The sequence below is a fragment of the Camelus dromedarius genome, chromosome 8, assembly GCF_036321535.1.
Source record: "Camelus dromedarius isolate mCamDro1 chromosome 8, mCamDro1.pat, whole genome shotgun sequence".
Taxonomy (NCBI): Eukaryota; Metazoa; Chordata; class Mammalia; order Artiodactyla; family Camelidae; genus Camelus; species Camelus dromedarius.
The window spans coordinates 49,685,175-49,711,565 of NC_087443.1; the positions used below are offsets into that span (position 1 = coordinate 49,685,175).

The 26,391-nt window shown below is 39.4% G+C and overlaps 1 protein-coding gene across 1 annotated transcript; it reads right to left on the reverse strand.

Annotated features, from left to right (window-relative positions):
* Positions 1-405: 405 nt before the first annotated feature.
* Positions 406-24,894, reverse strand: ANKRD22 (ankyrin repeat domain 22). The gene is made up of 7 exons (XM_010996276.3): positions 24,666-24,894; positions 23,353-23,541; positions 10,915-11,106; positions 7,356-7,463; positions 4,765-4,842; positions 1,515-1,613; positions 406-1,237 (listed from the first exon to the last, which is right to left on the reverse strand). Exons 2-7 carry the CDS (start codon positions 23,371-23,373, stop codon positions 1,160-1,162), a joined length of 576 nt encoding a protein of 191 aa, XP_010994578.1. The 5' UTR covers positions 23,374-23,541; positions 24,666-24,894; the 3' UTR covers positions 406-1,159.
* Between the last annotated feature and the right edge of the window lie 1,497 nt (positions 24,895-26,391).

The following is a 26,391-nucleotide window of genomic DNA, read 5'->3' on the forward strand; positions in this document are numbered from 1 at the left end:
CAAATAATGTAGTAAGAGAGCTTTAAGGGCTTTGGAATCTGTATCTACATGCTACTGCTCCCCTCACAAAATATGTGCCTTAAGGCCCTATACATAGTTCAATAAATATTCCTAGATTTGATTTTTGTTAGACCTCTGTTCTGTTCACGGAAGGTAAATCTCTCATTCTTAGACTGTATATCTTACCACACATAGAGTGGCTTAGTCCATGTCTAAAGATATTGAAGATTCAGTCTTGCTTTGCAGAATCCAGTCATTTTTAAATGTGTTTATTTCCTCTGTCTCCCTGACAAAGGACTTAAGACAGATATTTTGATATTCACAATCTCTCCTCTTTACATATCATCCAGACACCACCCCATCATATATTTCTATTTCTTATAAAGAAATCCATTATCCAAAACATTCACAGTAATATTTTTAATTTTATCAATAAAAAATAACAGTACAAACAAGATAAGTAACTGCCTCACATTCACAAGAGAATTGCAAAGATAGTTTTGAAACAACTTGATAGTTGCACAATCTTGTACAAAACCAAGAGAGCTCTTATTTGTAAATCGATAGCAAAATACCTCGAGGTATGCTTGGTACACCAGCTCTCTGGAAAGAAAAACAGAGTCCTGGCTGGTAGCATTTGTAAATTTCTGTGGGGACAACCAATGGACGATTTTGTTTAAGTTGTTTCACCAAAGGAATATTTACATATGAGTCTCCAAGCCCTGACTCATACATGCACCACTCTATACAAATATCTGTGCTCTGATTCTTCCTCTTACTACACAAAGGGGCCTGAGAGGAACCGCTTGCCTCCTGGGGCAGAATATGGACGGGACAGCATCTTTATAACAGCGACACAGCTGGAAAGAGAGAACGTGGATAACACCAATCCCCTCCTTTAGGAGAGACTGAGTTTGAAACATCACCTTTTCTTGAGTGAAGTGAAGAATCCAACAGCATTAGCGTTTCCCCTGAAAAGACCACGACTGTGGTAAACATTATAAACACAAAGCTCTTCAAAATCGTCACCCATGGCAACCATCATTATCCCCACAACATGGTGGCCTTCAGGTCGAGTGGTCCACAGACCGGTACTTCAAGATGGAGACGGAATCCAGTTCTTTAAATTTTTCTGCTTCTTCATAAGAGGCCACAAAGACTACAATGCTTTCCTTAGCATCAGTTCAATCTGGGAAAATTTTAATCTCCGAGCAATATCCAGGGAACTCTCACCGTGCTGAGAAAAGAAAGAAATGATAGTTATCTATCTCCAGTAAAGTCAGATGTCAGTGCAGAAGGTCTAGTAAACAATTTAGACTGTTTGACCCACAGGCTTCGCAAGGGCTTTAAATGTCATTCAGTTCTAGCAGTAATAGGGTAACTTAATTTCTTAAGGAGGACAATTACTTTTGCAGTTAACAACATCAGAGGCACTTAATTTACTTCAGCCCAACGCGGACGTTAGAAGGTTATGCTGCTGGAAGGACCTCAGACCACTGTTCACAGATCCTTACCTTATTCTTTATCGTGGGGTCTGCATGGGCTTCCAGGAGCAGAGGGATGAGAGTCTGGTTTTTCATTTCACAGGCGTAGTGCAGCGCCGTGCAGCCGTACTGAAACACAGGGGACCGACACTGCAGCTCATCCTTGCACATCATCGCGTGTGGCTTCTTTAGCAAGCACTGTCCACGTTCTGTAGTGTACAGCTAAGCAAAAAGTCTGCACACCAACTACGTGCAACTGTGTGATCAGTGCCGTTCCACACAGCTGTCCCCTGTGCTCGCTTTGTTGTAGCTTACACTGTGTATTATACAAGAGTGGATCTCCTCTGTGGGTCTAATTTAAAACACCAACTCCTGGTCAAAAGAAATTTACAGCTGGGGTATTTGTGCCCCAAATTTTGCCTTTCAAGAAGTGGAAAAATAATATCCTTGCCTCTCAAGATTAACAGAATTAACTCTGGATTTTATTCCTCAGAAATTCTTCTAAGATCATAGGAAATAATGCTGCAATCACTTATTTTTACTAAGTGATAACATGATAAATACAGATCTGGCTCTGCATTTTTCCATGTGAAATGAAGAGTCTACCTAAAAATAGAATATACTGCATTACTTGGAGTTGGAAAATGGATCTTAATATTCAGATAGTTTTTGAAAAATAGTGGGGGAAAAAGGGTGTCTGTGTGTGCATGCATGTGCCCCTGTGTGTGCACAGGAATTAATTCTCTATCTAGAGATGGACATGGACATGGATAACTAGGAAAAACTCTAGAGAAATTTTGGTCTCAGGCAAAGTTTTAAACCTTTTGAATTTAAATAAAAAGACCAAGAAATACCTTCAACAAACCTTTTACTTAGTTTTTAAAAACATCTTACTTAATATATGTCAAGGTTATCTAAGGAAATGATGATGCAGTTCATCCAAATTAATCCAAAAATCATTGTAACAATGTGATAAATAACTTGCCCACAGGCCCCATGACAATCCCAAGGCTAGCCTCAAAAGACCAAGAACGGGCGGTGGCCTGATTCCTGGGAATCCCAGCCTCTTCCCCAGGGTAGTTGGAAGGGTCCCACCTGTAGGCATGTGAAGCTAAAGAGCCCATAAAAACTGGCAACATCATGCCTAGCGGCCTTTTTCACTCCCTCCTCTTTGGAGATGGCCCGCACTCTGTCTATGGAGTGTGTGTCCACTTTTACTTTAACCTGAGCACCCAATTCCCACACCTCTTTCCTTGCCGTTCTCTTGCCTTACACTCTATGCAGTGTGTATCTCTCTAAATAAATCTACTTTTACTCAAAAAAAGAAAGAAAGAAAGAAAGGAAGGAAGGGAGGAAAGAAGGAAAAACGTACATTTCATAAACATATTCTCTTTTTAAGAACTTTTTTATTGGAATGTGTTTGACTTGCAATGTTTCAGGTGTACAGCAAAATGATTCAGGTATACATGTACATACATAGTTATATTTTCTCTTCATATTCTTTTCCATTATATGTTATTACAAGAAATTGAATATAGTTCCCTGTGCTATATAGTAGGTCCTTGTTTTTTGTGTACTCTTTCTCACGCGGGCACGCGCGCGCGCACACACACACACACACACACACAGAGCTACCTCCATTTAAACGATGATGTCTATATAACCAAAACTAAACTGATGTAAATAATTCATAGAAACAGGATGGGGACATTTGCTCTATCACAGAACAGTGGTAATGCACACACACACACACACACACATACAGGTACACAACAAATCAGGGATCACAGAATATTGGTTTTCTTAGAATCAAATTTCAACTTGTCTGCTTTTTCAATAAAGAACTGGGAATACGAATTTTCATTTCGCCAATATAAGCAAATAAAATTTCCCGCAATGAAATTCTTGATCCCTTTGTGATCATTCAAGAGAGGAAGATGGGTGCAAGGATGTGGGGTAAAAGGTGAAAACAAGACCTTATATTTATAAACAGGAAGAAGTTAGCTGATGCTGCCCTGTTGTCACTGCTCTTACTGTCATGTGGATTTCTCGATGATCTTTGTCCTTATCTTTCCTTAGTTTACAGATGGGGACCTTGTCACCTGTGCATTGGGATCTTGGCAGCAGAAGCCGCTGTTAGCATTCATTGAGCACTTACTATGTGCCAGAGATTTTGCTCAGTGCTTTACATGAAGTGCCCTGTGAGTGCATGCTAGTGATATCCTCATTTTATAGATGAGGAACTGAGAGTCAAGTTTAAAATTCGCCAAAACTCATATAGGTATAAAGTAGCCTAAGTTCACACACAGGCCTTCTGACACCAGCTTAACTACTGAGGATGAAATTTTGTAATCAGAGCCTACATTTTTCTTAACTGCTCTCCAGTGGTGGAGAAGTTCTTTTTAAAATGTCCTATATTCATCTAATTTGAAAAGATACATGCACCCCAGTGTTCATAGCAGCACAATTTATAATAGCCAAGACATGGAAACAATGTAAATGTTCATCAACAGATGACTGGATAAAGAAGTTGTGATGTATATACATATAAATATATATACACACACACACACACACACATACAATGAATACTACTCAGCCATAAAAAAGAACAAAATAATGCCATTTGCTACAAAATGAATGGGCCTGGAGATTGTCATTCTAAGTGAAGTGAGCCAGAAAGAGGAAGAAAAATACCATATGATATCACTCTTATGTGTCATCTTAAAAAAAGACACAAATGAACTTATTTACAAAACAGAAACAGACTCACAGACATAGAGAACAAACTCACAGTTACCAGATGGAAGAGAGCTGGGAAGGGATAAATTGGAAGTTCAAGATTTACAGATACTATTATATATAAAATCAATAAATGACAAGTTTATACTGTATAACACCAGGAACTATATGCAATATCTCATAGTAACCTATAATGAAAAAGAATATGAAACGAATATATGTATGTATATGCATGACTGAACTATTATGCTGCACACCAGAAATTGACACAACATTGTAAACTGACTATACTTCAATAATTAACTAAGATGTTCTATATTCCATAAAGATGTTATTCTTATGAGTTTAGTGGCAGTATATAAACAATCTTGAGGTCACCTGACCGGCAGTGGAAAGAAAGAAAGGGAGGGAGGGAGGGAGGAAAGAAGGAAGGAGAAAGTGAAGCACAAGTGTCTTGGAAAACAAAGCTAGCAACTTCATACATCACAAGTATGATACTTTTGAATGTCATTTCAAAAGATTAAAAATAAAAACTTACACAGTCTGCAGCGTTAACTTCGGCACCAGCATTAAGCAGCATTCGTACAAGAACCTCATTCTGCTTTGTCTTTGACACCTGTTCCAACCAGCAAGCACAAGCACAGGAGAGGTTTATTTACAAACACTGTCTCCACCTATGCCTGGACTATTCTAATCAGTGGGCTTCTTTTTCATCCCAACACCCCTATGCGTCTGTGCATCTTTCTTAAACTCTACTCCATGTCCTCACCACCCTCAAGTATCGATTAGATGAAGCTATGGTTGTCAGAATGTGGACCTGGGGTAGCAGCGTCAGCACCTGGGAACTTAGAAATGCAAAACCTGGGCCCCACCCTAGACCCATCAAATTCTACTGAGGATGGAGTCCACTGACCTGTTTTTCCCTCTATAACATCCCACTGCTCTGGGGGCAAAAGCAAAGTCTTCAGCCTGGCCAACAAGGCCCCATGTATTTCAGCCTCCACTTACAGCCCCACCCCCAGCTCACCGTGCTCCAGCCACACTGGCCTTTGTTAGTCTTTCATTCCCACCAGCCTCCCTCCTGCCATAGAAGAGTTAAACTGAATGTTTCTTCTCTCTAGAAGCCTCTTTTCTCTCTTCTCTGCCTGGTAAATTCATCTTTAATAGCTCATTCAAAGCTCCTCTTCCTCCAGGAGCCTTCCCGATCTACCTGGCCAGGCGAAATCCCTGTTCTGGGCTCTCCCAACCCTGAGCACCTCTCTGTACCACCTACCTCGTGGTAATTTCACATGTGTTTCTGTCATTATTTGATTAATGACTCATTTTCACCACCCTCTAAGTCTCACGAGGACACGGACTACACCTGTTTTGTTCATCATTGTATCCCTAACACAGTGTATGGCACATAGTAGGTCTAAAATAAATATGTGTTGAATGATTGAACAAGTGAGTGGAATTAACTAGGCTCCTCAGAAGTCCATTTTTCCTGCCTCGTCCCTGAGATTCTGACCATAGGACACTTGAGCTTCCCCTCCACCACCCCATTGTTGAGGGAGCACAGCTGTCCCTGCTCAGGTAGGCATGTCCTGGGGTTCAGCCCCTTTACCATTTAGGAAGCTCCACTCAGTTGTCTTCTCTCTTTGTGTTTCCTCCTGTGACAATGTCTAAACCTCCTTTCTCCCTATCCTCCTCTGATACAACACAATCCTTTCTGGTCCCTTCCCCTCTCATGTCACTTATCCCTTGCGTGTCACAAACTGACAATTTCAGGCCCCCTGAATAAATAGGATACATGTGCAATCAGAGTTGAGTTACCTATTACAATGAGCATTTTTGCCTAGGTCTCGAGCTTTAAACACTGGACTTAGAGACCAAGGCTGTGTGTCAACAAATTCTGAATCAGCTTTGCTAATCACAGTTGTAATTTTCTTCTTCATAATCTCTAAAAAGGTTTGGAAATGAACAACAGAACTCCCTACCCCAAAACTACAAATATTCAAATGCTCTGTACTAAAACAAGAGTATTTAAAGAACTTTTTCAAGGGTATAAACAGATTATGTGTTTATCAATAAATTATAATTTTTCTCTCCTAAATCCAAGCATCAAAATCAATGTTATCATACTTAATTATCGTTCTTCAACGTCTATAACATTTAATTACCTGAGGAGATAATAACATTACTTACTGGCAGACTGTTCTGAAGCTTATATGAACAGGTATAACTAACACCCACGACCTATTAGCAACAGCGAGAAGGGTCATTTAACTGGAGGAAATTACACATCTGTTGAGTCATCTCTCAGAGGCGGAACTGACCACGAGAGGAGCCAGATGGGAAAAAGGGAATGAGTCACCGCAAACCTGTCACTCTATTTGAAAAAACAAAAACAACTTAAGCTTCGTCTTCTACTAATATGACTAATATGCATTCCTATACCACTGATATCTTTCTGTATGTAAGCAAATGACTGCATGTCAAAGATTCCTTTAAGCATGAATAAATCTACCCAGGTGAAAGGTGGGCTTCAAATTCTCTACAAAGATCTCCCATGTTTGCCAGCTTCTGGATGCAAAGTTCCTGAGATCTGTTTTTTTCACTCACACTAGGGTGGGTCCTTAAAAATCAGAAACTTAGAAAGATATGTACAAAACTTAAAGTCTTTTTACAAAAAAAAAGGAAGAGAGAGAGAGAGAAAAGAAACAGTATGAAAGGGATTTTTAAAAATTATTTTATTTTATTTTATTTTAATGGAGGTACTGGGGACTGAACCCAGGACCTTGTGCATGCTAAGCCTGCACTCTGCCACTGAGCCATCACCATCCCTGATTTTTTAAGAATATTTTTTAATATTCAGGATTTTTTGCTTTTCCTTCAGATGATTCTTAATATAGGTAAATTTATTTTTCTAAATAAAATGTTGCACAGATTATTTTACCACTAATTAATTTATCTTTCTTCTTTACTTCAATCACAGCATTGCCTGTGTGTTGGCAATGTCATTTACAGACTACAAACCCAGAGCTTATTTTACTGTTTCTTTGCATCTCACCAACTTGGCAAAACTTACTGAGTCATGCTGTGATCTCCTACCCATTTACCTTTTGCTTTCGCCAGTGTTGTACTCACCATGAGGAAATAGCCAATAAGCAGGACAGGCATTAAGAGGATAATGAGTAGATAATCAAAGAAGGTAAATCTTTTCTTCACGGCATAATGCAAGCAGGTTCTCTGCTTCTGAAAATTAAGAAAAGGACTTTTATCAATAAAATATGACACTTCAAATTGCATATTTTTGGATTACCATATCAAAAATTTATTCGGTGCTTTTTCTTCTTGTGGTCCCCACGGCACCTCTTTCTGTGGAGTATGTCGAATTAATAAACCCAAATTTCCATTGACCAGGGCATTGAACCCAGAAAAGTCTAAAGAAAAAGTTGGCACAGAAAGACAACAGGTGAAATGTACATTTTACAAATCATCAAAAGATGGATTCTCAAACTCATCTTAGTTTGGGGGAAAAAACACATTGGGATAAAAACAGAGGACTGAATTCAGTATGAAAAGCTATAGTTACTCTTTAATCATCTATGGTTAAATTCATAACCATAATTATTCATTTTGTAGTTAGTTTATGGGAAAATTTAACCACATGACAATTTTTCCATGTTCCTACATGCACACAGGCAGTGCCGGAAGAATGGAAATGACTCAATTTAATTCTTTAAATATGTGAATTATTTATCAGGTGATAGAATTAACGCTTTTAGGAATTGTGGGGCTTATAAAGCCTCAGGGCCTCATAATCAAACAGCAGTAGACAGGAAGTTGCACAAATAAGTATGATACAAAAGAGGCCATGGTGAGTGGAATGCGAGGAGAGGGGGAGAGTCAGAGAGAACAGAGAACATTTCCACTGTTCTTAAATAAGAGTATTTTTGTTTTTCTAATACCAAGGTATATATGCTCTCTGTAAAAATTCTGTAAGCCGACAGGAGTATAATGATAGAATTTAAAATCACCCATATCAAACAGCCCAGGGTTAATTATTGCTATTTTGCTTATTTTCATCCAGTCATGCATATATGTGGAATTTTAAAATATAGGGTCATACTACATGCAAAATGTCATACTACACATGCAAAATCATATGTGCTTTCTTTAAGTTAATATTTAGAATATGTGCATTTTCTGATGCCATTTAATATTTTTAAATATGTAACTAATGGCTGCATGGCTTATCATTGAATGGAGTTATTCTGATTTATTTAGCCATACCCTACCTGTTGAACATTTCAAGTTTTTAACTTTTCATTTTCATAAATAACACTGCTTGAACATCCTCATTCACAAAGCTTTGTCAACATTTCTAAATTTGTCCTTAGCATCAGTTTTGAAAATTATAATTCCTGGCATAAAAGGCATTAATGCTTTCCCTATTGTGATGCTAATTTGTCCAGTAAAATAATAATGATTCAGACTTCCTTCCTGTGAAGGCCTGGTGGGGAGGCAGGGAGAAGGAGAGTGTAGCTTGTGTGCCTAGCATGCAAGAGGTTCTGTGTTTAATCCCTAGTTCCTAAGTCCCTTCATTTAAATAAATAAATATCTAATTACCTCCCCAAAATATAAATAATTTTTTAAAATAATAAAATAAAATAAGTTTCCTTCCTGATCAACACTTGATTTTCTGTTTTAATCCTGGTCAATTTGACAGACCAAAAAACAGACAAACAAACAAAATAAAACAAAGGTATCTTTATATTTTAATTTAATTTGGTTTCCATGAAATCCATCCTCTATTTGGCACATGCATCTGTACCAGTAATGGAGCTTTCTGTTTGTTTTTAAGGTCTTGATTTCTTTAGTGCTTTGGAAGATGACTCATAGATTTAAGAAATGAAAAGGTACGGTTCAAGTTATTAACGTGCAAAAATTAGTATTTGGGAAAAATGGAGACGATTAAACATTTTAAAACCTTTAAAACTATTTTAAAAATAGAAAATCGCAAATCCAATGCTGCTTTTGATAAAATCTCTACTAAAGTATCCGCTAAAGTCCTGTCCTTACTTCCATGAGCAGGCTGGCTCAGATTGTCTGCAAAACGGAGACAAGAGTGCCTCGTCAACCCCATCCCTGTGTTCACAGACGTCTCCCTCCCTCAGCTTCCTAGTGCCCAGTCTCCAGAGAGGGTGTGAATGCAGAGACCTCTGTCTTTGCCACCCCCTCCCACCACAGCACCACCCACCTGGTTCCTCAGCTGTGTGCTGGGGCAATCATGTCCCGCCACTAAGCTGTACATCAGTTAGAGTCAGCACTGCCATGATTTGCTTTTAAATCCCACGACACAAGAAATAGGAAGCACAAACAAAAAAGGCCAGAAGTGATCCATTTTCTGATGATACATTATTACTCCAACTGAGCTGCTCTCTAAGCTGACCTGGAAGGGGCAAGTGGGACCTACAGGCTGTCTTTCCTCATTGAACGTACTTGAGTGCGTACAGGGTGTTCATAGCCATCACAAAAAGTGACTTTTTATATTTGCTCAGTGTACTTCAGCTGTTGCCTTTACTGTGATACAGACTCTAGATTTCTGGGCAGGTTCTGAATGGATATTCTCAGCAGTACACAACGTGTCTCGCTCTTCCTTAATCCTCAAGACCCCAAGTCAGCTAATAATGCATCTTTAAGTATATCCTTTATGCCTTTCTGTCTGGCTTCATGAGCATATTTGTTCCTGGCAAATTACTCACTGAAATGCTTTCATTCTGTAAGCAAATTATAGGATTTTCTGGAGATCAGAACATTAACATAGTAGGTAAAAATCTAACTAATGAAATAACACCACCGGGTTAATACTTTTTTCCTAGGAAATCTTTCCCATTACTTCTGTAACAGTGAGGAAGAGAAGCAGGAGGAGAGGAGGGGCAAGAAAAAGCACAGGGAGGAGGAGGAGGGAAAAAAGGAAGAAGCTCTATCCAGACAACTGAGTGAATCGTTCCTTTTTTAAAATTTTTTTCAGAAATACAAGGACATAACAACAAAACCCACAAAATATGCCTGCTCATTGAATTACGTTTTATTTTGCTTCTTAAACTGATAATATGGCCTCAATATATATCAGTCTCTCTAAAGTAAGGCAAAAAAAAAAAAAAAGGTATTAGGAGCTGCAAACAATAAGAAAATTAAAAAGAATGAAATAATGCCATTTGCAGCAACATGGATGGATCTAGAGATCATCATACTCAGTGCAGTCAGTCAGACAAAGACAAATATATGATATCACTTGTATGTGGAAACTAAAAAATGATGCAAATGAACTTATTTACAAAACAGAAGGAGACTCAGACATAGAAAACGAACTTATGGTCACCAAAGGGGAAAGGGGGGAGGGATAAATTAGGAGTTTAGATACACACTACTATATATAAAATAAAAAACAAGGACCTACTATATAGCACAGGGAACGATGTTCATTACCTTGTAATAAAAAAGAATATATATATATATACACACACACACACACACACACACATATATATACATGTATGACTGAATCACTATGCTGTACACTAGAAACACAGCATTGTAAATCAACTATACCTCAATGAAAAAGAAAAAAAAAAGAGAAAATGACATTTGCTGCCTCCATTGCTGAGAGGAGAGAGAAGTACCCCGGTCACGGCCTCACCTGGTTTTTGAGATTCACATCAGCATTTCTTCTTAGGAGGAAGGAAATGATTCTCAGGTGCCCTCGCCTGCAAGCACAGATCAGGGGGGTGTCTCCGTTAAAGCCATCTTGAACATTGATACAGTTGCTGTCTTCCTTTATCCACCGCCACACTTGACCCAAGTCATTCTGATAGGCCGCCTGGCAGATGGGCTGTGGAGAGGAAAAGAAAAGCAGGTTTTGTTAAACCACACTAAGAAAAATCATCCAATACTTTATAATTCAGTGTTTCCAATTTGTAATATACTGCTTTGTAGATGAGACATGGGATCTCAATTATGTCTAGCCTTAAGTCTAGAACAAGCAAAAGTCCACCAGGAACCTCTTACGATTTCCTAAGTTGCTTGGTAGACAGAAAAATTCATGGAATGGACAAATGAGTGAATAGATGGAAGCAATATCGTAGATTCGACTCAGTAAGGGAATTGTGCATTGGGTTCACAGATAGATGATGCCTGTCAGAAAAGCAGGTTTTTACTCAAGATAAAATCAGCATACCAGAGTTTAGGGCAACACTAGGAGACAGGAACAAAGATGTGTGGTCCCTTGTTCAAGGAACTCTGTACAGTGTACTTGGCACCTATTTTAGACAAATAAAGTAACAGGTAATTAACTGCAATTAGATGCTTTTTTATTTTAGAAGGCATTATAAGGAGCTTCTCAAAGTACCATGGGAGTTTAACAGCAAGACCTGAGCAGACCTCATCTTGCCTGCGTTAACATCTCTGCTCTCCCACTGGACTTCTCTCCTTTTTTCAATATCCTGTGGTTAGTTTCTTCCATCTGGGCCTCAGCCCTTACTGCTCCCTCTACAAAAACAAAACAAAACAAACAAAACAAAACACTTTTTCACCTCTCTCTTCACCTAGCTAACTGCTAACTCATCCTTTGTATCATAACTTAATTTTCATTTTATCTGAGTCTTTCCTGACTCCAGCATTCCTTCAGAGCAACTGGTGCAACTATAACTCTTTTCTTAATTAATTATAATTGTGTGTTTCAGGCTAGTGTGAATCAGGAGAGGCTGAGACCACAGTGAGTGAGGGAAGGCACTGAAATTCAGGCTATAAATTCCATGTGGATAAAGACCACCTCATTCCATTCACCACCATATTTCCAGCTTATAACTCAGCACTGGGCACATAATGGGCAAACACTAAGTATTTTCAGATTTATTTTAATTAGACAGTGTAAAAAAAGTGCTTACAATGCCTATCACATGAATGATGCTCAACTTATGGAAGTTATTATTTCTGCTTATTAAGTATTAATTAAATTAATTAGCAATATTTGCCAGGAGATAAAGAAGTAGTGGTCAGAGAGGTTGTAGGAGAAACCAGAAAAAAGATATGGCCCAAATGCAAAGGAGGGAATTTATTTAAAACTTAGAAAGTTAAATTAAATTGTGATGTCTGATTTTTAATTAGACATCACATACAAACGATTTGTTACATGAGACATACAAGCCACTGAAAGGATTCTACGCTGTTATAAACTCAGTCTCCACCAGGGAGCAGCTCAGGGTCATAAAAGCACGGACATCAGACAAGTCGGCACAGCCAGAGGGAAAAAACAGTCCGTTATGCTACACAGATTTAGCTGTGTGAAAAAAACTGTTCCAGTTTTTTTAAATTTTGTTTTTCATTGAAGTGCAGGTGATTTACATGTTAGGTTCAGGTTTAAAGCAAAATGATTCAGTTATGCATATACATACCCATGTTTTCAGATTCTTTCCTATGATATATTATTACAAGATATTGAATATTGTTCCCTGTGCTATACAGTAGGTCCTGTTGTTATATATTTTATATATAATAATGTGTATCTATTAATCCCAAACTCCTAATTTATCCCTCCTTGCTTTTTCCCCTTTGGTAACCAGAGTTTGTTTTCTATGTCCAACACTGCTTTTATTTCCCCTTAATTTCAGCATACACCAGTGAAAATTTGCCACTGATCACTACAGCTTACAGACTAGCACTTGGGAACTGACGGGCTTCTGTGCAGAATTGAAAACAGGTGGCTATAGTGTTAATTTTTCTGCTAAAAAGCAAAGTATCTTCCTGACTCAGACATCATATACAAACTGTTCATTTTTCTTTTCTTAAAATTTTAAATTACAACATTAAAAAGACTGGAATTTGTCATGTAGTAATCTGGTTTTCCAGCTTCTCTTAAAAAAATTGAAAGACTTGACAACGCTGGGCCCGCATTCCCACAGGACGTCACGTACAGCTCCTGCTTGGGCTGCTCGAAGTCTTTACTGAGAGTTAACTATAAAGAGGGAAGGAAAAGGTGGGCAGTCTTCCTGCAAGAGTCCAAAGTGCCTTGGAGTGCCTTCTCAATCCCAGGTCCAGCCAAGGTTCTGCACATCGGGAGGCAAAGTGGTGACATCAAGTGGTTGTAAGTACGGGAGCTGGAGGCAAACTTCCTGGGTTCCAATCTCAACTTCGCCATGAGGCAGTTGTGTTATTTGGATATGCTGTTTAAACAATTTGTGTTCAGTGTCTTTCTCCATTTAAGATGCACATCCTCTTCATGAGGTTACAGGAAGGATTAAACGTGACCATATAGATGAAGCGCCCAGCTCGAGAACGACTCATAGTTCACCGATTCATGTAAGCTACCCTTACAGTTACTTATTAAGGAAAAAAAAAAAAAGGAAGCCACTGAAGACTGGCAGAGGGGGTTATGGAAGGATAAATAATTACTGAAAGAGACTCACAGACATAGAAAACAAACTTACAGTTACCAGGGGGAAAGGAAGTGGGAAGGGATAAACTCGGAGTTCGAGATGTGCAAATATTAATTACTATACATATAATAGATTAAAAAAACAAATTTCTTCTGTATAGCACAGGGAACTATATTCAATACCTTGTAATAACCTATAATGAAAAAGAGTATGAAAACAAAAATATGTATGCATATGTGTGAGTGGGACATTCTGCTGTACACCAGAAATGGACACGTTGTATCTGACTATACTTCAATTTAAAACAATAAACAAATAATTACTGAAAGAGAATGAATGATAGGATAGAGAACAAATGTGGAAGTATTACCTTGCCAAACAGAATGACAATGTGGTTCTGAGGCCAAAGCAAGGGAGGAAAGATAACTATTTGGGACAGAGAGAACTTTTCATTAGCTGACTTTTTTTTGCCAGAAAGCCTGAGATTTGGATCTTCATCCTCTATGCTAATATGTATTTATCATAAGTAAACTGATAAGCATAGGTAACTCAGTAAACAGTAATTATATTTAAATATAATGGGAATGTGCTAATGATGTAGAGGAGCAAAATTTGCCACCCAAAAATGTGTCTCTTTGGCATGAGGATTAATTTAGCCTGATTATTTTTAAGAAACTGAAGACTCAGAAAGTCTTTCTTTTTACCTCCCCCTTAGCTGCCTAAAGAATTGAGATAAAAGGGTCTTTTCTGGAACAGAGCTATCACCAGAGATGGCCACAAAGAACAGAGGGGAAACTTGGCAGAGCCTCAAGATCAGAGTCCACTCTGTGTCCCATTGTCTCTGCACGGCCCAGCAAACATTTAATTACCAAATATTTGCTTTTCCATCTTTATATGAAATGCCTTCCTCCCCTTTGAAGTCCCAAACCACTACCCCCAACATCCTCTTTGTCTTTAGCTGAAGACGGTATTTAAGGCGAGGGTTTCAGCCATGTTGTCAGGTTACTCCATTTTCCTGGGTCTTTTCTGTGTTTACATGGTACTGAATTTTTGTTTGATTTTCTCTGGTTAATCTGCCTCATGTCAGTTTAATTCATAGACCAGCCAGAAGAACCTAGAAGGGTAGAGGGAAATTTCTTCTTCCCCAGCAATGGCATAGGAGACTGGATTGAGACAGAGGTGGAAGAGGCTCTTGCGCCTGGTGGGGAAGGTCTGGGAGAGCTACAATGAAAAGTGCCACAGGAGACGAACAAAAATATGAAACCGCTTAAAGCATCAGGTGGAGGAAACACGATAAGGCGCTGCAGTGGCTGAGACTGCAATAGGAGTTCGTGATGTTCTTCAGCAAACCTACCGTCAAGGGTGGAGACAGTCAAGGGGACAAAGAGCAAAGATTAGGAAACACGTGTCAGGCAAGGGGTGTGAAAGGAGAGTAGTTCACCGTGGGATTGGGGTTGACTGGGCAACGTATGTAAACCAAGTGGAGACTAAAGGACTTGATGGAAAGAGAGAGAGAAGCAGACAGAAACATGAAAAAGGATCAGTACTTGTGATCCAGTGGGAAATGCGACTGGCTAAGAAGTTATGATAGGAGCTAGAGGTAGCAAATTCTAAATATCATGGTAGAACTTTGTCCAGGATGAGAAGTCATGAGTGGTCTTGCTGGGTGGCTGATTTGAACTAAAGACAGAGGCCAACAGAAGAGACTAAAGGCTTGTGGATACTGAGGTCACCGAGGATGACCTCAGAGAACAGAAAGAAAGGGAAGCTGTGCTTCAGTAATCAAGGAAGGTGGAAGTGATGCTGGAGGATGCTGGGCAGCAGTGAAAAGATAAAGGGACATAAGACTTCAAGGAAGAAACAGTCATGGGCATAAAGCAACAATGGTGAACAAGGAAGAAAATAGACTGAAGTGGAGACTAACATGAGACTTCAGTGAAGATGCAGAGGAAGACAGCGAGGAGATTGAAGAGAAGGAATGTTCACCAACAGCAAACACAAATCCACATGGATTAAACTGTGAATGATGCTCCCTAGGGCTGTGCTCTGCACAATCTGAAAAACTAAGGCACAAGATCAATCGAGGGCACAGGTGCACTCTTCTCTCATCTATTACCCTCGTCTTTGCTCACGACAGTCTAGCTCTTTCTGGAGAATGCCATGTTCATTTCTTCTTTCTTTTAATTTTTTTTTATTAAAGTGTAGTCAGTTTACAGTGTTGTGTTGATTCCTGGTGTACAGCATAGTGTTTCAGTCATACATAAACATATACACATATATTCCTTTTCATATTCTTTTTCATTATAAATTACTATAAGAAATTGAATATAGTTCCCTGTGCTGTACAGTAGGTCCTTGTTGTTTATCTATTTTATATATAGTAGTAAGTATCTGCAAATCTCTAACTCCCTGTTTATCCCTTCCCATTCCCTTCCCACTGTGGTAACCATAAGTTTATTTTCTATGTCTGTGAGACTGTTTCTGTTTTGTAAATAAGTTTGTTTGTGTCTTTTATTTTTTATTTTTGGAGGGGGGAAATTAGGTTTATTTATTCTTATTGGAGGTACTTTTTGCAAGGGGCAGGTAACTAGGTTTATTTATTTTTTTTAATGGAGGTACTGGGGATTGAACCCAGGACCTCCTGCATGCTAAGCCTGTGCTCTACCACTGAGCTATACCCTTCCCGGTTGTGTTTTCTTTTAGATTCCACATATGAGTGATATCATGTGGTATTTTTCTTTCTCTTTCTGGCTTAACTTCACTTAGAATGGCGATCTCCCCATGTTTATTTCTGTCTTCGGGGTCTTTGCACTGGCTCGTTAGCTATATGTCTGGCTTTCTTCTAGGTCAAATTGTGTATCAGCCCACATGTCACCTCTGAGAGGCCCAGTGTGGCTGGATTATGAGGAGTAGTAGCAGTGAAGGGGAAATCAAGGCAAGGCACACATTCATCTGTTTTCTATTCTTTCTCCAACAAAGTCTTCTTGAGAATGTGCTGTTGTCCTCACTGTCAGGAAACTAAAGGAGCCTCATTGCCACACTTCAGACCTGAGAAGCTCTGAGGTCAGTGATGAGGAGGACCAGGAGTGGGCGAGAAGGCCTTTGCCTCCAATCATGAGGAGCGAGGGCAGAGGAAGGCTGGGTTCTAGGTGCTGGACCTAGCCAATTGGAAGCCCTGAACTCTCCCTACTACCTCCGACCACCTGAGGTAAACGCAGGGCCGAAAGGAAGCAGTAGGGTCACTCTCATTGCCTCCCAGGCTCCCAGACTTCTGTCAAACAATGGCTGCCCAAGGGTGGGAGGACCGTGTTAAACTGACATTATTTAAAAATCACTGGAGCACGGTGATGAAAAAAAGCAAATCAACCTTTAGTCAGTTTTATTATTCTCTAAATTCTGACTGGACAATAAACTTCCTTATTACCTGCTCTTAGATGAACTGCTCTCACCGCTCAGTTATTCCAACACGCCCAGCTTCCCATGCCTCAGGCCCCCCACAGCACATCCCCTGTCTGCGACACTCTCCCCAAGCTTCTCAAGACTAGATCCGTATTCCTCAGACCTCAGCTCGAATGTCACTATCTCAGAGGAGCCTTTCAGGTCAAATCTAAAGACATACATACTCCCCTCTTGTATACGCTCTCTTTATCCGGTAGCTGCCTTGATTCCTGTTTTCACTATTCATAATTATTTTAACTTGTATATTCATTTTACATAGGTAGCTCCAAGAGGTCAAGATCCCCTTTTATTTATTTATCACTGTATACCAGGAGCTAGCCTGTGCCTGGAATGTAGTATGTGATCAATAAAAGTTGTTGATTAAATAAAAGGATGAGTGAATGAATGAATAAATATTTACAAATGTTTAGTGCCAGTTTCTGTTCATAAACTGACACGATCATTTTCTTTTTGAAACGTGATTTAGTACCACGTTATCATTTGTCAAATCCTTAAAATGTACAAGGAAAGAATCAAGAAACCAATTGGGGTGGAAGCCCTTTGGTGCTCTTATTAAATCTACACTGCCAAAATTTTGCTAGGGGTTCAAACATACAAACAACGTAGACAGAGCGAGCCGGTAAGATTGTGAGGGAGGCGTTTTTCTTCCAATTGCCTTTGCCTTTCCTTCTCCCTTGTTATGGAATGACACAATATTTAGTGCTGAACCCAGCCCAGCCCTCTTGTTTTACAGATATCAAAACTGTGGCCTGGAGAGGTTAAATGATTTCTCCTATCTGCCCCAAGTTCCTGGCCCAATGGGGACTGAATTCCAGGTTTTCTTCCAGTCCAAAAGCCTTCCCATTATTTACAGCTCTATTCCTGTCTCCCTGGAGCTCTCCTCAAGGGTGCCAGTTCTCCCATAAGCCCTGCTCAGCCTACACTGCTTTCTCCGGACGCTGAATATTTTAATACCATCCCTTCTTCTGTAAACCACGTGCTCTTCTCTACAGTAACATCTGCCTCTCTGAAAACAGGTCCATTCCCAAAGGAGTAATATTAAGAGTGTGTGTGTATATGTGTGTGTGTGTGTGTGCATCTCTGTTCATAGATAATCTTAACATTAGACCTTCCCAAGTTTTAAAGGGCTGCATCGTTTTAATACGATATTCCTCTTAGAGCCTGTTTCCCCAGCTGACAGATCAGGAGTCTGAAGATTCTACAAGTCTCCTAGGCACAAATTCCTGAGCTCTTTTAAGTCCTTAAACATCTTCTTTCTAATTTTGGTAATTCTAATTCTAACTTTGCAGTGAAACACTTCTCTTCCGGTGGGAGTAGGATGTACTTCATCAGAACCTGGATCTAATTTATCCTATTCTTTTAACTAAGGGCAAAGGGCAATAGTGTATCCCAGTGGGGAAGAATACTGGCAGAAGGGCAGCGTGGTTCAGACTAACTTGCTCGTGGAGTGTGTGTGACATCTCTGCGGAGGAGCGGGGTGAAAGGAACGTAGCATGTCCATCAGGGACGTAAGCAGGATTTCCCTGAAGGTACAAACACAGGTCTGTAGCCAGCAAGCACTTTTTAGCTGCCTAACTCTGGGCAAGTTACGGAAACTTTGCCTCAGTTTTTTTCATTTGTAAGATAAGGATAATGATGGTGTCTCTTTCATATAGTTATGGTGAGTTTCACATGAGTTAACACACATAAAATGTTTAGAGCACAGCCAGGCACATAATAAGCCCTAACTGAATGTTTGTTTTTATTGTAAATGGTATGAACAAATACAAGCGACAAGGGTTCAAATGAATCAGCCCTGTTGAAAAGTCGGGCTTACATAGCTGAGGGTGATTACCCCAAGCTAGGTTCTCTCCCTGAGTTCTAAGCACTTCTTCTACTGCAGACATGAGGTCCAACTCTGGGATGTTCCCTCATTCTCTCCTGTGTTCTTAAAAATATATTAGAAACAACCTAAATGTCCATTGATGGATGAATGGATAAAGAGGTGGTATATATTTATAATGGAGCATTATTCAGCCATAAAAAGAATGAAATTTTGCCATTTGCAACAATGCAGCTGGACCATAAGGGCATTATCCTGAGTGAAATAAGTCAGAAAAAGATAAATGCCATATGCTCTCACTTATATGTAGAATCTGAATAACAATAACAAGAAAAAAAAAAAACAAAGGAAAAATGAGCACAGGTTTAGAGAGAAGAGATGGTGGTTGCCTGGGGCAGGGGGCAGAGGGTGGGAGGTGTGCAAAGCGAGTGAAGAGAATCAAAAGGTATAAATTTCTCGGTATAAAATGAATAAGTCATTGGGACGTAATGCACAGCATGGGGACTATAGTTAATAATACTGTATTGCATGTTTGAAAGCAGCCAGGAGAGCAGATCTTGAAAGTTATCATCAAAAGATAACTATGTATGGTGACAGATGTTCACTGGGCTTATTGTGGTGACCGTTTTGCAATATATACAAATATTGACCCACTATTTTGTACACCTGAAACTAATATAATGTTATGTCAATTATACCTCAGTAAATATATATGTGCTCTCTCTATATAATGGCATAACTGTTAGCAATACAAGGATCCAAAAGGTAGCAGAATATGCAACCCAAAATACACTTCTTAGCTTAACAATTATTTTGGTCTAAAGGCAATTGAGAAGAAAATGATAACAAGAACATTCTCTGACTTCCCCCTATTTAGCTAAACGCAGGACATAAATTCGTGAAGGTGTTCCCCTCCTCCCTCTCCTCCAGGAATGACAAAAGTTACCCTTGGCAGCCCAGAGAAGGGACCAAAGTAATCTACATAATAAAATTTACTAACTGGCCCTTATCTTCCATTAGCTCCCCTACATATTTGCCTTCCCACAATGTGCTGCCTTAGAAATCCAAAGTCCTTTTCCTTTGTCTTGCCACTCCTCTAAACATTTATTGCTCTTTTCGTTAAGATGCTGTAAGAGGGGAGGAGGGTAGAGTGTGGGCTTAGCATGCACAAGGTCCCAGGTTCAATACCCTGTACCTCCATTAAAAACAAATACAGAAAAATTTAAGAAAAATAAAGAGGTGCTATGAGAGCTCAAGTTCCAACTATCTCTTTGAGTTACTTTTCGCTGGATACTACCCTGTATGTGCTCGACACATGTGTTAATATACTTCCATGAGTTTTTCTCTTGCTATCTTTCCACTGTCAGTCTAATTTACAATGAACCTAAGATGAATAAAGGGAAAAGGAATTTTTTTCCTCCCCTACAGCTCTAAGGAAAAATGATAAAATTTATGTCCCCAGTCTAGAGAAGCATGCCACACTCAAAGTGGGAAGTAGAACTTGATTGAAAATTTAAACAGAAAGAGATGCTTCAAGGCAGTGCCAGACCAGGAAGTCGGGCAGGACACTGGCTTTGGCTCTGTTCTTACTTAGTGGTTCATGTTCTTCATACCTGGGAAATGCCAGCGACTGATACAGGACAAATGAGAGACTGGTGCGTGACAGATGAGTAGGTTATGTTTACATATTTGAGACAATACTCCAGAGCTTCTTAACCTCTTTAAAATTATAGATAGGAGAGTCTCACAGAGGGTCCCACCACAGACCGTCTGCATCAGAATATCAGAGAGTGGGACTAAGCTTTTTTTTCCCAATCCATTCACATGTAACTCCCAAATGCAACTTAAGCTTTCTTCCAATCTAAAAGGACCCATCTGGGGGGTAGGGTATAGCTCAAGTGGTAGAGTGTGTGCCTAGTATGTATGAGGCCCTGGGTTCAATCCCCAGTACCTTCATTAAAGAAGTAATTAAATAGATAAACCTAATTACCTCCAACTCTCGCCAAAAAAAGAAAGGAAAAAAAAAAATAAACTAAAAGAGCCCATCTTTCTTCAGCATTTTTTCATCCATTGCTGAAGTCACATTGTCCTAATCCTGGCCATTTATTAGCACAGTGTTAGTCCAGGTATCGAGAAGTTGATATATGGGGATACTGAGGATCTTTAAAACCTCTGGCAGCATCCAGAGTGTAGCTCTAGCATCCACTGCCCTGGGACACCATCAAATTCATCAGCTGAAAATGAGAAGTGTCTAAACCCAGCAACCAAACCAGAAAATCTCTGCCACAGAGCTCACCACTCACACCAGGCAAGCAGAGCTCCTGGTTTCAGGGTGACTGGAGAGTAACGAGACAGCATCATAAACACACCCAGACTCTTCCATCCCCAAAACAGCATCTTCACTGCAGTTTTCACTCTGGGAGATCAAAGCCTCATGCCTTGCACAAACCTGCCTAGTCAAACTACTTTTTACGTATGCTCAGTGGTGGCTACTTTTACCTAAGAAAAAAGGAAGTTGATATCAAGAGAGATTTCTGCAGACTGAGAAATTATTTCCCATGCAGGTGGACAATCATCTTTTTTATGGAGGTGACTAAGACTTTCAAGGTGTTTACTGCTGATGCAAGCGTGAAGTGGACAAGTGAGCAGAGTCAAGTGGAAGGGCCTAGAGTCTTCCTCTACTTGGGATACTGAGTTGCCTGGCAACAATCATAGACTGTCTTTGATTCAATATGAATTATATCCTTTGAATGATTACCTCTGCGTTTCTAGGTAAGTGAGGGTTTTCTAAGGGTACGTGTATATGTGTGTGTTTGTGTTTGTTTTTAAATATCATAGCAAGTCCCACATTGCTTTGTCTTCCATATATCTGAAAAGTGAAACAGTCATCCCACTTCTGGGGATATTCTCATTGATATATTGTAATTATTGACTGGCTTATTGAATTATAATTCAACACGACTTACCTTGCCTTAATTCAACTACTTGCCAAATCAACACCCCAACAACAAACAATTATACTGTTCATGCAGAGACTATTTGAAGTAATTATTCCCAGGGCCTAGATGACAGTCTGGCTTCTCACAGCGTGGTCCTAGACAGATGGCTTCTCCAGGAGCTGATATGCATAATCTTAGACCCTGCCCAGATTACAGAATAATAAACTGCATTTGAAGAAAATCTTTGGGTGGTGATCTGTATGCACATTAAAATTTGAAAAGCACTAGCCTGGAGCAGTGTTTCTGTCTCATGGGTAGCAAGCTGATCACCTACATCAGAATCACCTCTAAAAACCAGGTTTTTGGACCCTACCCAGACTGAGTGAAACTGACTTTCTGGAGTGGGGGCCCTTGAAACTGCATTTTTAGTAAGTTCCTCTCCCTGGCACTTAAGCAATCCAAGGTTTAAGAAAAGCCAGAGCAGTGTTTTAGAACATAACATGTGTTGACATTTTCATATATGTGAGTTCTTCACCAGCCCAAAGTCACTGAGCAAAACATACCTAGAATTACAAGCTAATCAAAGAGCAAGTTGACTACAGGAAGGCGTACACACACACACACACACACACACACACACACACACACACACACCCTAGCATTAGACAACACTGCAAATACAGAGACATTGCCTTTAACATTAGAAGAACCACCCAAAGAGGTTCTGTTGAGCATCTGTAATGAAATGCAGAATGACCGGTTATTTGTGTTAAGGAGGAGAGGGAGTAAATAGTGAATAACAATGTCATTACATCTCTTGGACTCCTGTTTAAATACTACTCTCTTGCCTCCTTTGAAACATGATTAAAAATCCATTTGATTATAATACGTTACTCTCAATACTGGAAAAAGCATTTCTGTTTCCATCAGCTGTGAAAAGAAAAAATTCAAACTATCAAAACCATATTCAGTTTTTATCCCTCTTCTGTACAGGGATGGTCTTTATTAGTAATTGCTAGAGGTGAATTTCTTTTCAAATATCAAGCTGAAAGATGTTACTCTGTACATGTGGTTCCATAAAAGAATCAGTCTATCTTTTGTCTGTTTAGAAAATCCAGTTGAGGACAATTTACACTTGTCCTCTGGAGATTTGACATCAGAAAACACAACTCCATTAACTCCATTTTCATGAACTTCATTCTTTGAGATCCAGTTACCCTCGCAAACATCTGAACATCACAACATATATGTGATATCTCTATCTGCTTACATCTAGCTGAAGTTCTGGGATTGCAAAATAATTTGCCTTCAAATATTAAAAATATCAAAAAGATTAACATGCAGGACTTTGTTTTGACTTAATATTCTTACAGAACGTTAGACGGAAGAAAAGGAGACATACTAACAGGGATAGGAAATTCCATTTGAAAGACATGAGCAATTTTTAACACCTTTGGAATCTTATTTCGAGAGCAGTTACATACCTCAGAGTATAGGATTCCCATGCTGGTCCTTCACAGACTTTTTCCACCTCAACAGCTTCTTGAATCGTCTCCAATTAACATCAAAATCCTTCCCAGCCGAGAGAAAGTTCGCTAGAAGCTCAGATCGGTGGCAAGTCCTTTCTTTCCACACCTGGGAGTGCTCCTCCAGCAACCCAGACAGCCACGTACCTTCCAGAGAACCCAACCCAATGAAACAAGGGCATTAGTGTACTACGTAATGAATGACCCCAGCGGTGTATCATCTAATGTTACAGCCTGGAGGAACCGGTTTCTGAGTCATATCTACTCTGCCAGTGGTAACAAGAGGAAAGAAGGAAGCAAAGTTGAGGGGGAAGGAAAGGTCTCACATGGGCAGGAAGGACTTGGGGTTCAAAATGGAGTATTGTGTGTAGGACATTTCCTAACTGAAATCTGTTTTTCAGTGGCTACTGAGAAAGGCTAGATGCAACCAAACTCGCGTCTTAAAACCACGTATGTCTGCATAGGACTTGACCTTCGTGAAAAATCATCTTTAAAACTGTCACTATGGACTACTGCTATCTTTAAGCACAGATATGTTTGTTTACTATTCCTTAATGGTTTTGTTTGAATAAACTAATTAAAATAATAAATTAAGCTCAATTTATAAGCTATATTATTTTATGTGCATAAATGGGCTCATAATCATTTTCAAGGGCATCTTCGAGTAAAGTTTAAACAATTCAAATTGAAAAAGCTAAACTCTGAAGAATCAGTCCCATTTACATCCTAGTTAATTAAATTATCTTAAAGATTTATGCTATATTTATAGTATTACTATATTTGAATTTTCTTTATGAGCACTTCAATTCTTTTTTTTTTTTTAATGGAGATGCTGGGGATTGAACCCAGGACACTGTGCATGCTAAGCACGTGCTCTCCACTGAGCTATACCCTCCCCTCAGTGCTTCAGTTCTGAGCCTAATAAGTAATACTTTCCCAGCCAAACAGTCTTGTAAATCTAATAAACTAAACTTACTAATATAATAAACATTAAGTTGTCTTAAACATTCTAATACCATTTACAAATGTAGCCAAATTATTTTATAATATTCAATTTTAAAATCATGAGTCTAAAATCAGTTACTCTATTACACATTTTAAATGGATTACCAGGCCACTTGGTCAAAAACACGCTAATTTGTCAAATCTCTTAAACATTGTAAACATTTTATATACCAAATATAATACCAAATAGTCACACATTTTTTCTGAACTTAACACAATCACAGCAAAGAGCTAAACTTTTCCAGAATTAAAACACTCAAACATACCTGTGAAAGAAAGAATTCAACCAGCCAGAGCAAACTGTCCTCTGAACAGTTCAGGATCTTTGTGGCCAAGATGAGGGGGTAAGATCCAAGGTCTGAGCCTATATATATTCAGGGAAATTCTTCCTACTCTGCTGAGAAGCACAGTGAGCTATTCTTGTAACTGTTATAACAAGAATTAGATACTTTATTCTAGACTTGACTTTGGGGCCAACCTCCCAGGAGTTTTAAGAATTAGCTAATTCTCCTGTTGGAGACGGAAGTCTGCAATACATACTAAGGTTGCAGCTGACTTCCCCTTTGGTTTAGTTTGATTTTGCATTTCTTTATTCTGTAAAACATGTATGTGTCTTTCCTACTGACTTAAACATTAATGGTATTTCCAATGGGTGCTTCATTCTCTTATGTAAATCTTGTAACCCCCTTTTAGCTTTCTCTGTAACCTCTTTTAACTAATTTGTGTGGACAGAATTTTCCTCTCTTACTACCTCTCTGCTGAGGTTGTCGCTAGCTTCTCCAAGCTCTTTGCTCCCTGACTGAACTTGAAAGCGTTCTGTAATTTCCAGCAGGACTAAAGCTCATCTACTTGGATTCTGCCTCGCTCCCTGGACTGCATCTTGAAGGTGTAAGGGTTCAGGACAAGCTTCCCATGGACCCCTCATGCTGAAGCACTGTCATAATGAGGTCTGAGAAACACATCATTTTTTAAAGAAGTGTTTAGGATTCACTCTCTAGCAAACTGAGCCCATAATTACAAAAATGGAAAAGAAAAAGAAGTTCTAGGAAATAACTCATATATACAAATGTCTTCTGTTAAGAAATAATGTTTCAGTCAGACACTGCAGGCTTAGAATTAAAGGAGCCCACTTGATACCAGTTGAGGATGTAGCCAGCCTCTGCTGACCAGCACCTAACAGCCTGGAAGGAAAAATGAGGCTCCTTCAAGGTGTATCCTGAAGACGTGACCCCCTCCAAGAGAGGTTCAGGAGAACATACCTAGGGAGTTCTACTCTGAGATCTTGACTCACCAACAGTGTCTAATGGCTGGCACTGGAGGGACTTAATTAAAGGAGTGTCACGATCAGAATTTCATGTGTGTAATAAAGCCATCACTCTGGCCATTGTGTGGAGAGTGGAGTTGAGGCAGACAAGAGAGAAATCAGCAAGACCAGTTAGGAGGCTACTGCATGAAGTCAACCGAGAGATCGTGGTACCAAAGGCAGAAGAGCAGTAGCAGGGATGGAGAGAAAAGGAGGAACTCTGAAGGACAGAGGGTGCCCTGTCAGAGCAAACCAAAACTTACATAACTTCCATGTTCTTGTAAGTACTCTGCTTTACCAGAAACACAGTATTTCCAGCCAGCCAGTCCTCAAATACCAAGAATCTGTTCTGATATCCTTGTTCTAAATAAGGTCAGATAGGCAACCCCAGGCCAATCAATTTAAACCAGATACATTTTCTTTATTCCCTGATTAAGCTGCTAGCCTAATGAAGAAGTCTCCAACCTCCTGACCAGTCACACCCTGTTTCTGCATTTGTGCTTCGAACAACCTATAAAACTCACTCTTGCCCAAACATCCCACTGTTTCCAGGACACGGTACTCCCCCAGTCCATGGGTTGTTTCTCCTTGAATAAAGGACTTCAAACTAAATTGTTTTATTTTTATCATTTGACTGTCACCGTCTCCTGGTGCTAAATACACTTCTTTATCTCTTGTTCTGTGATGTT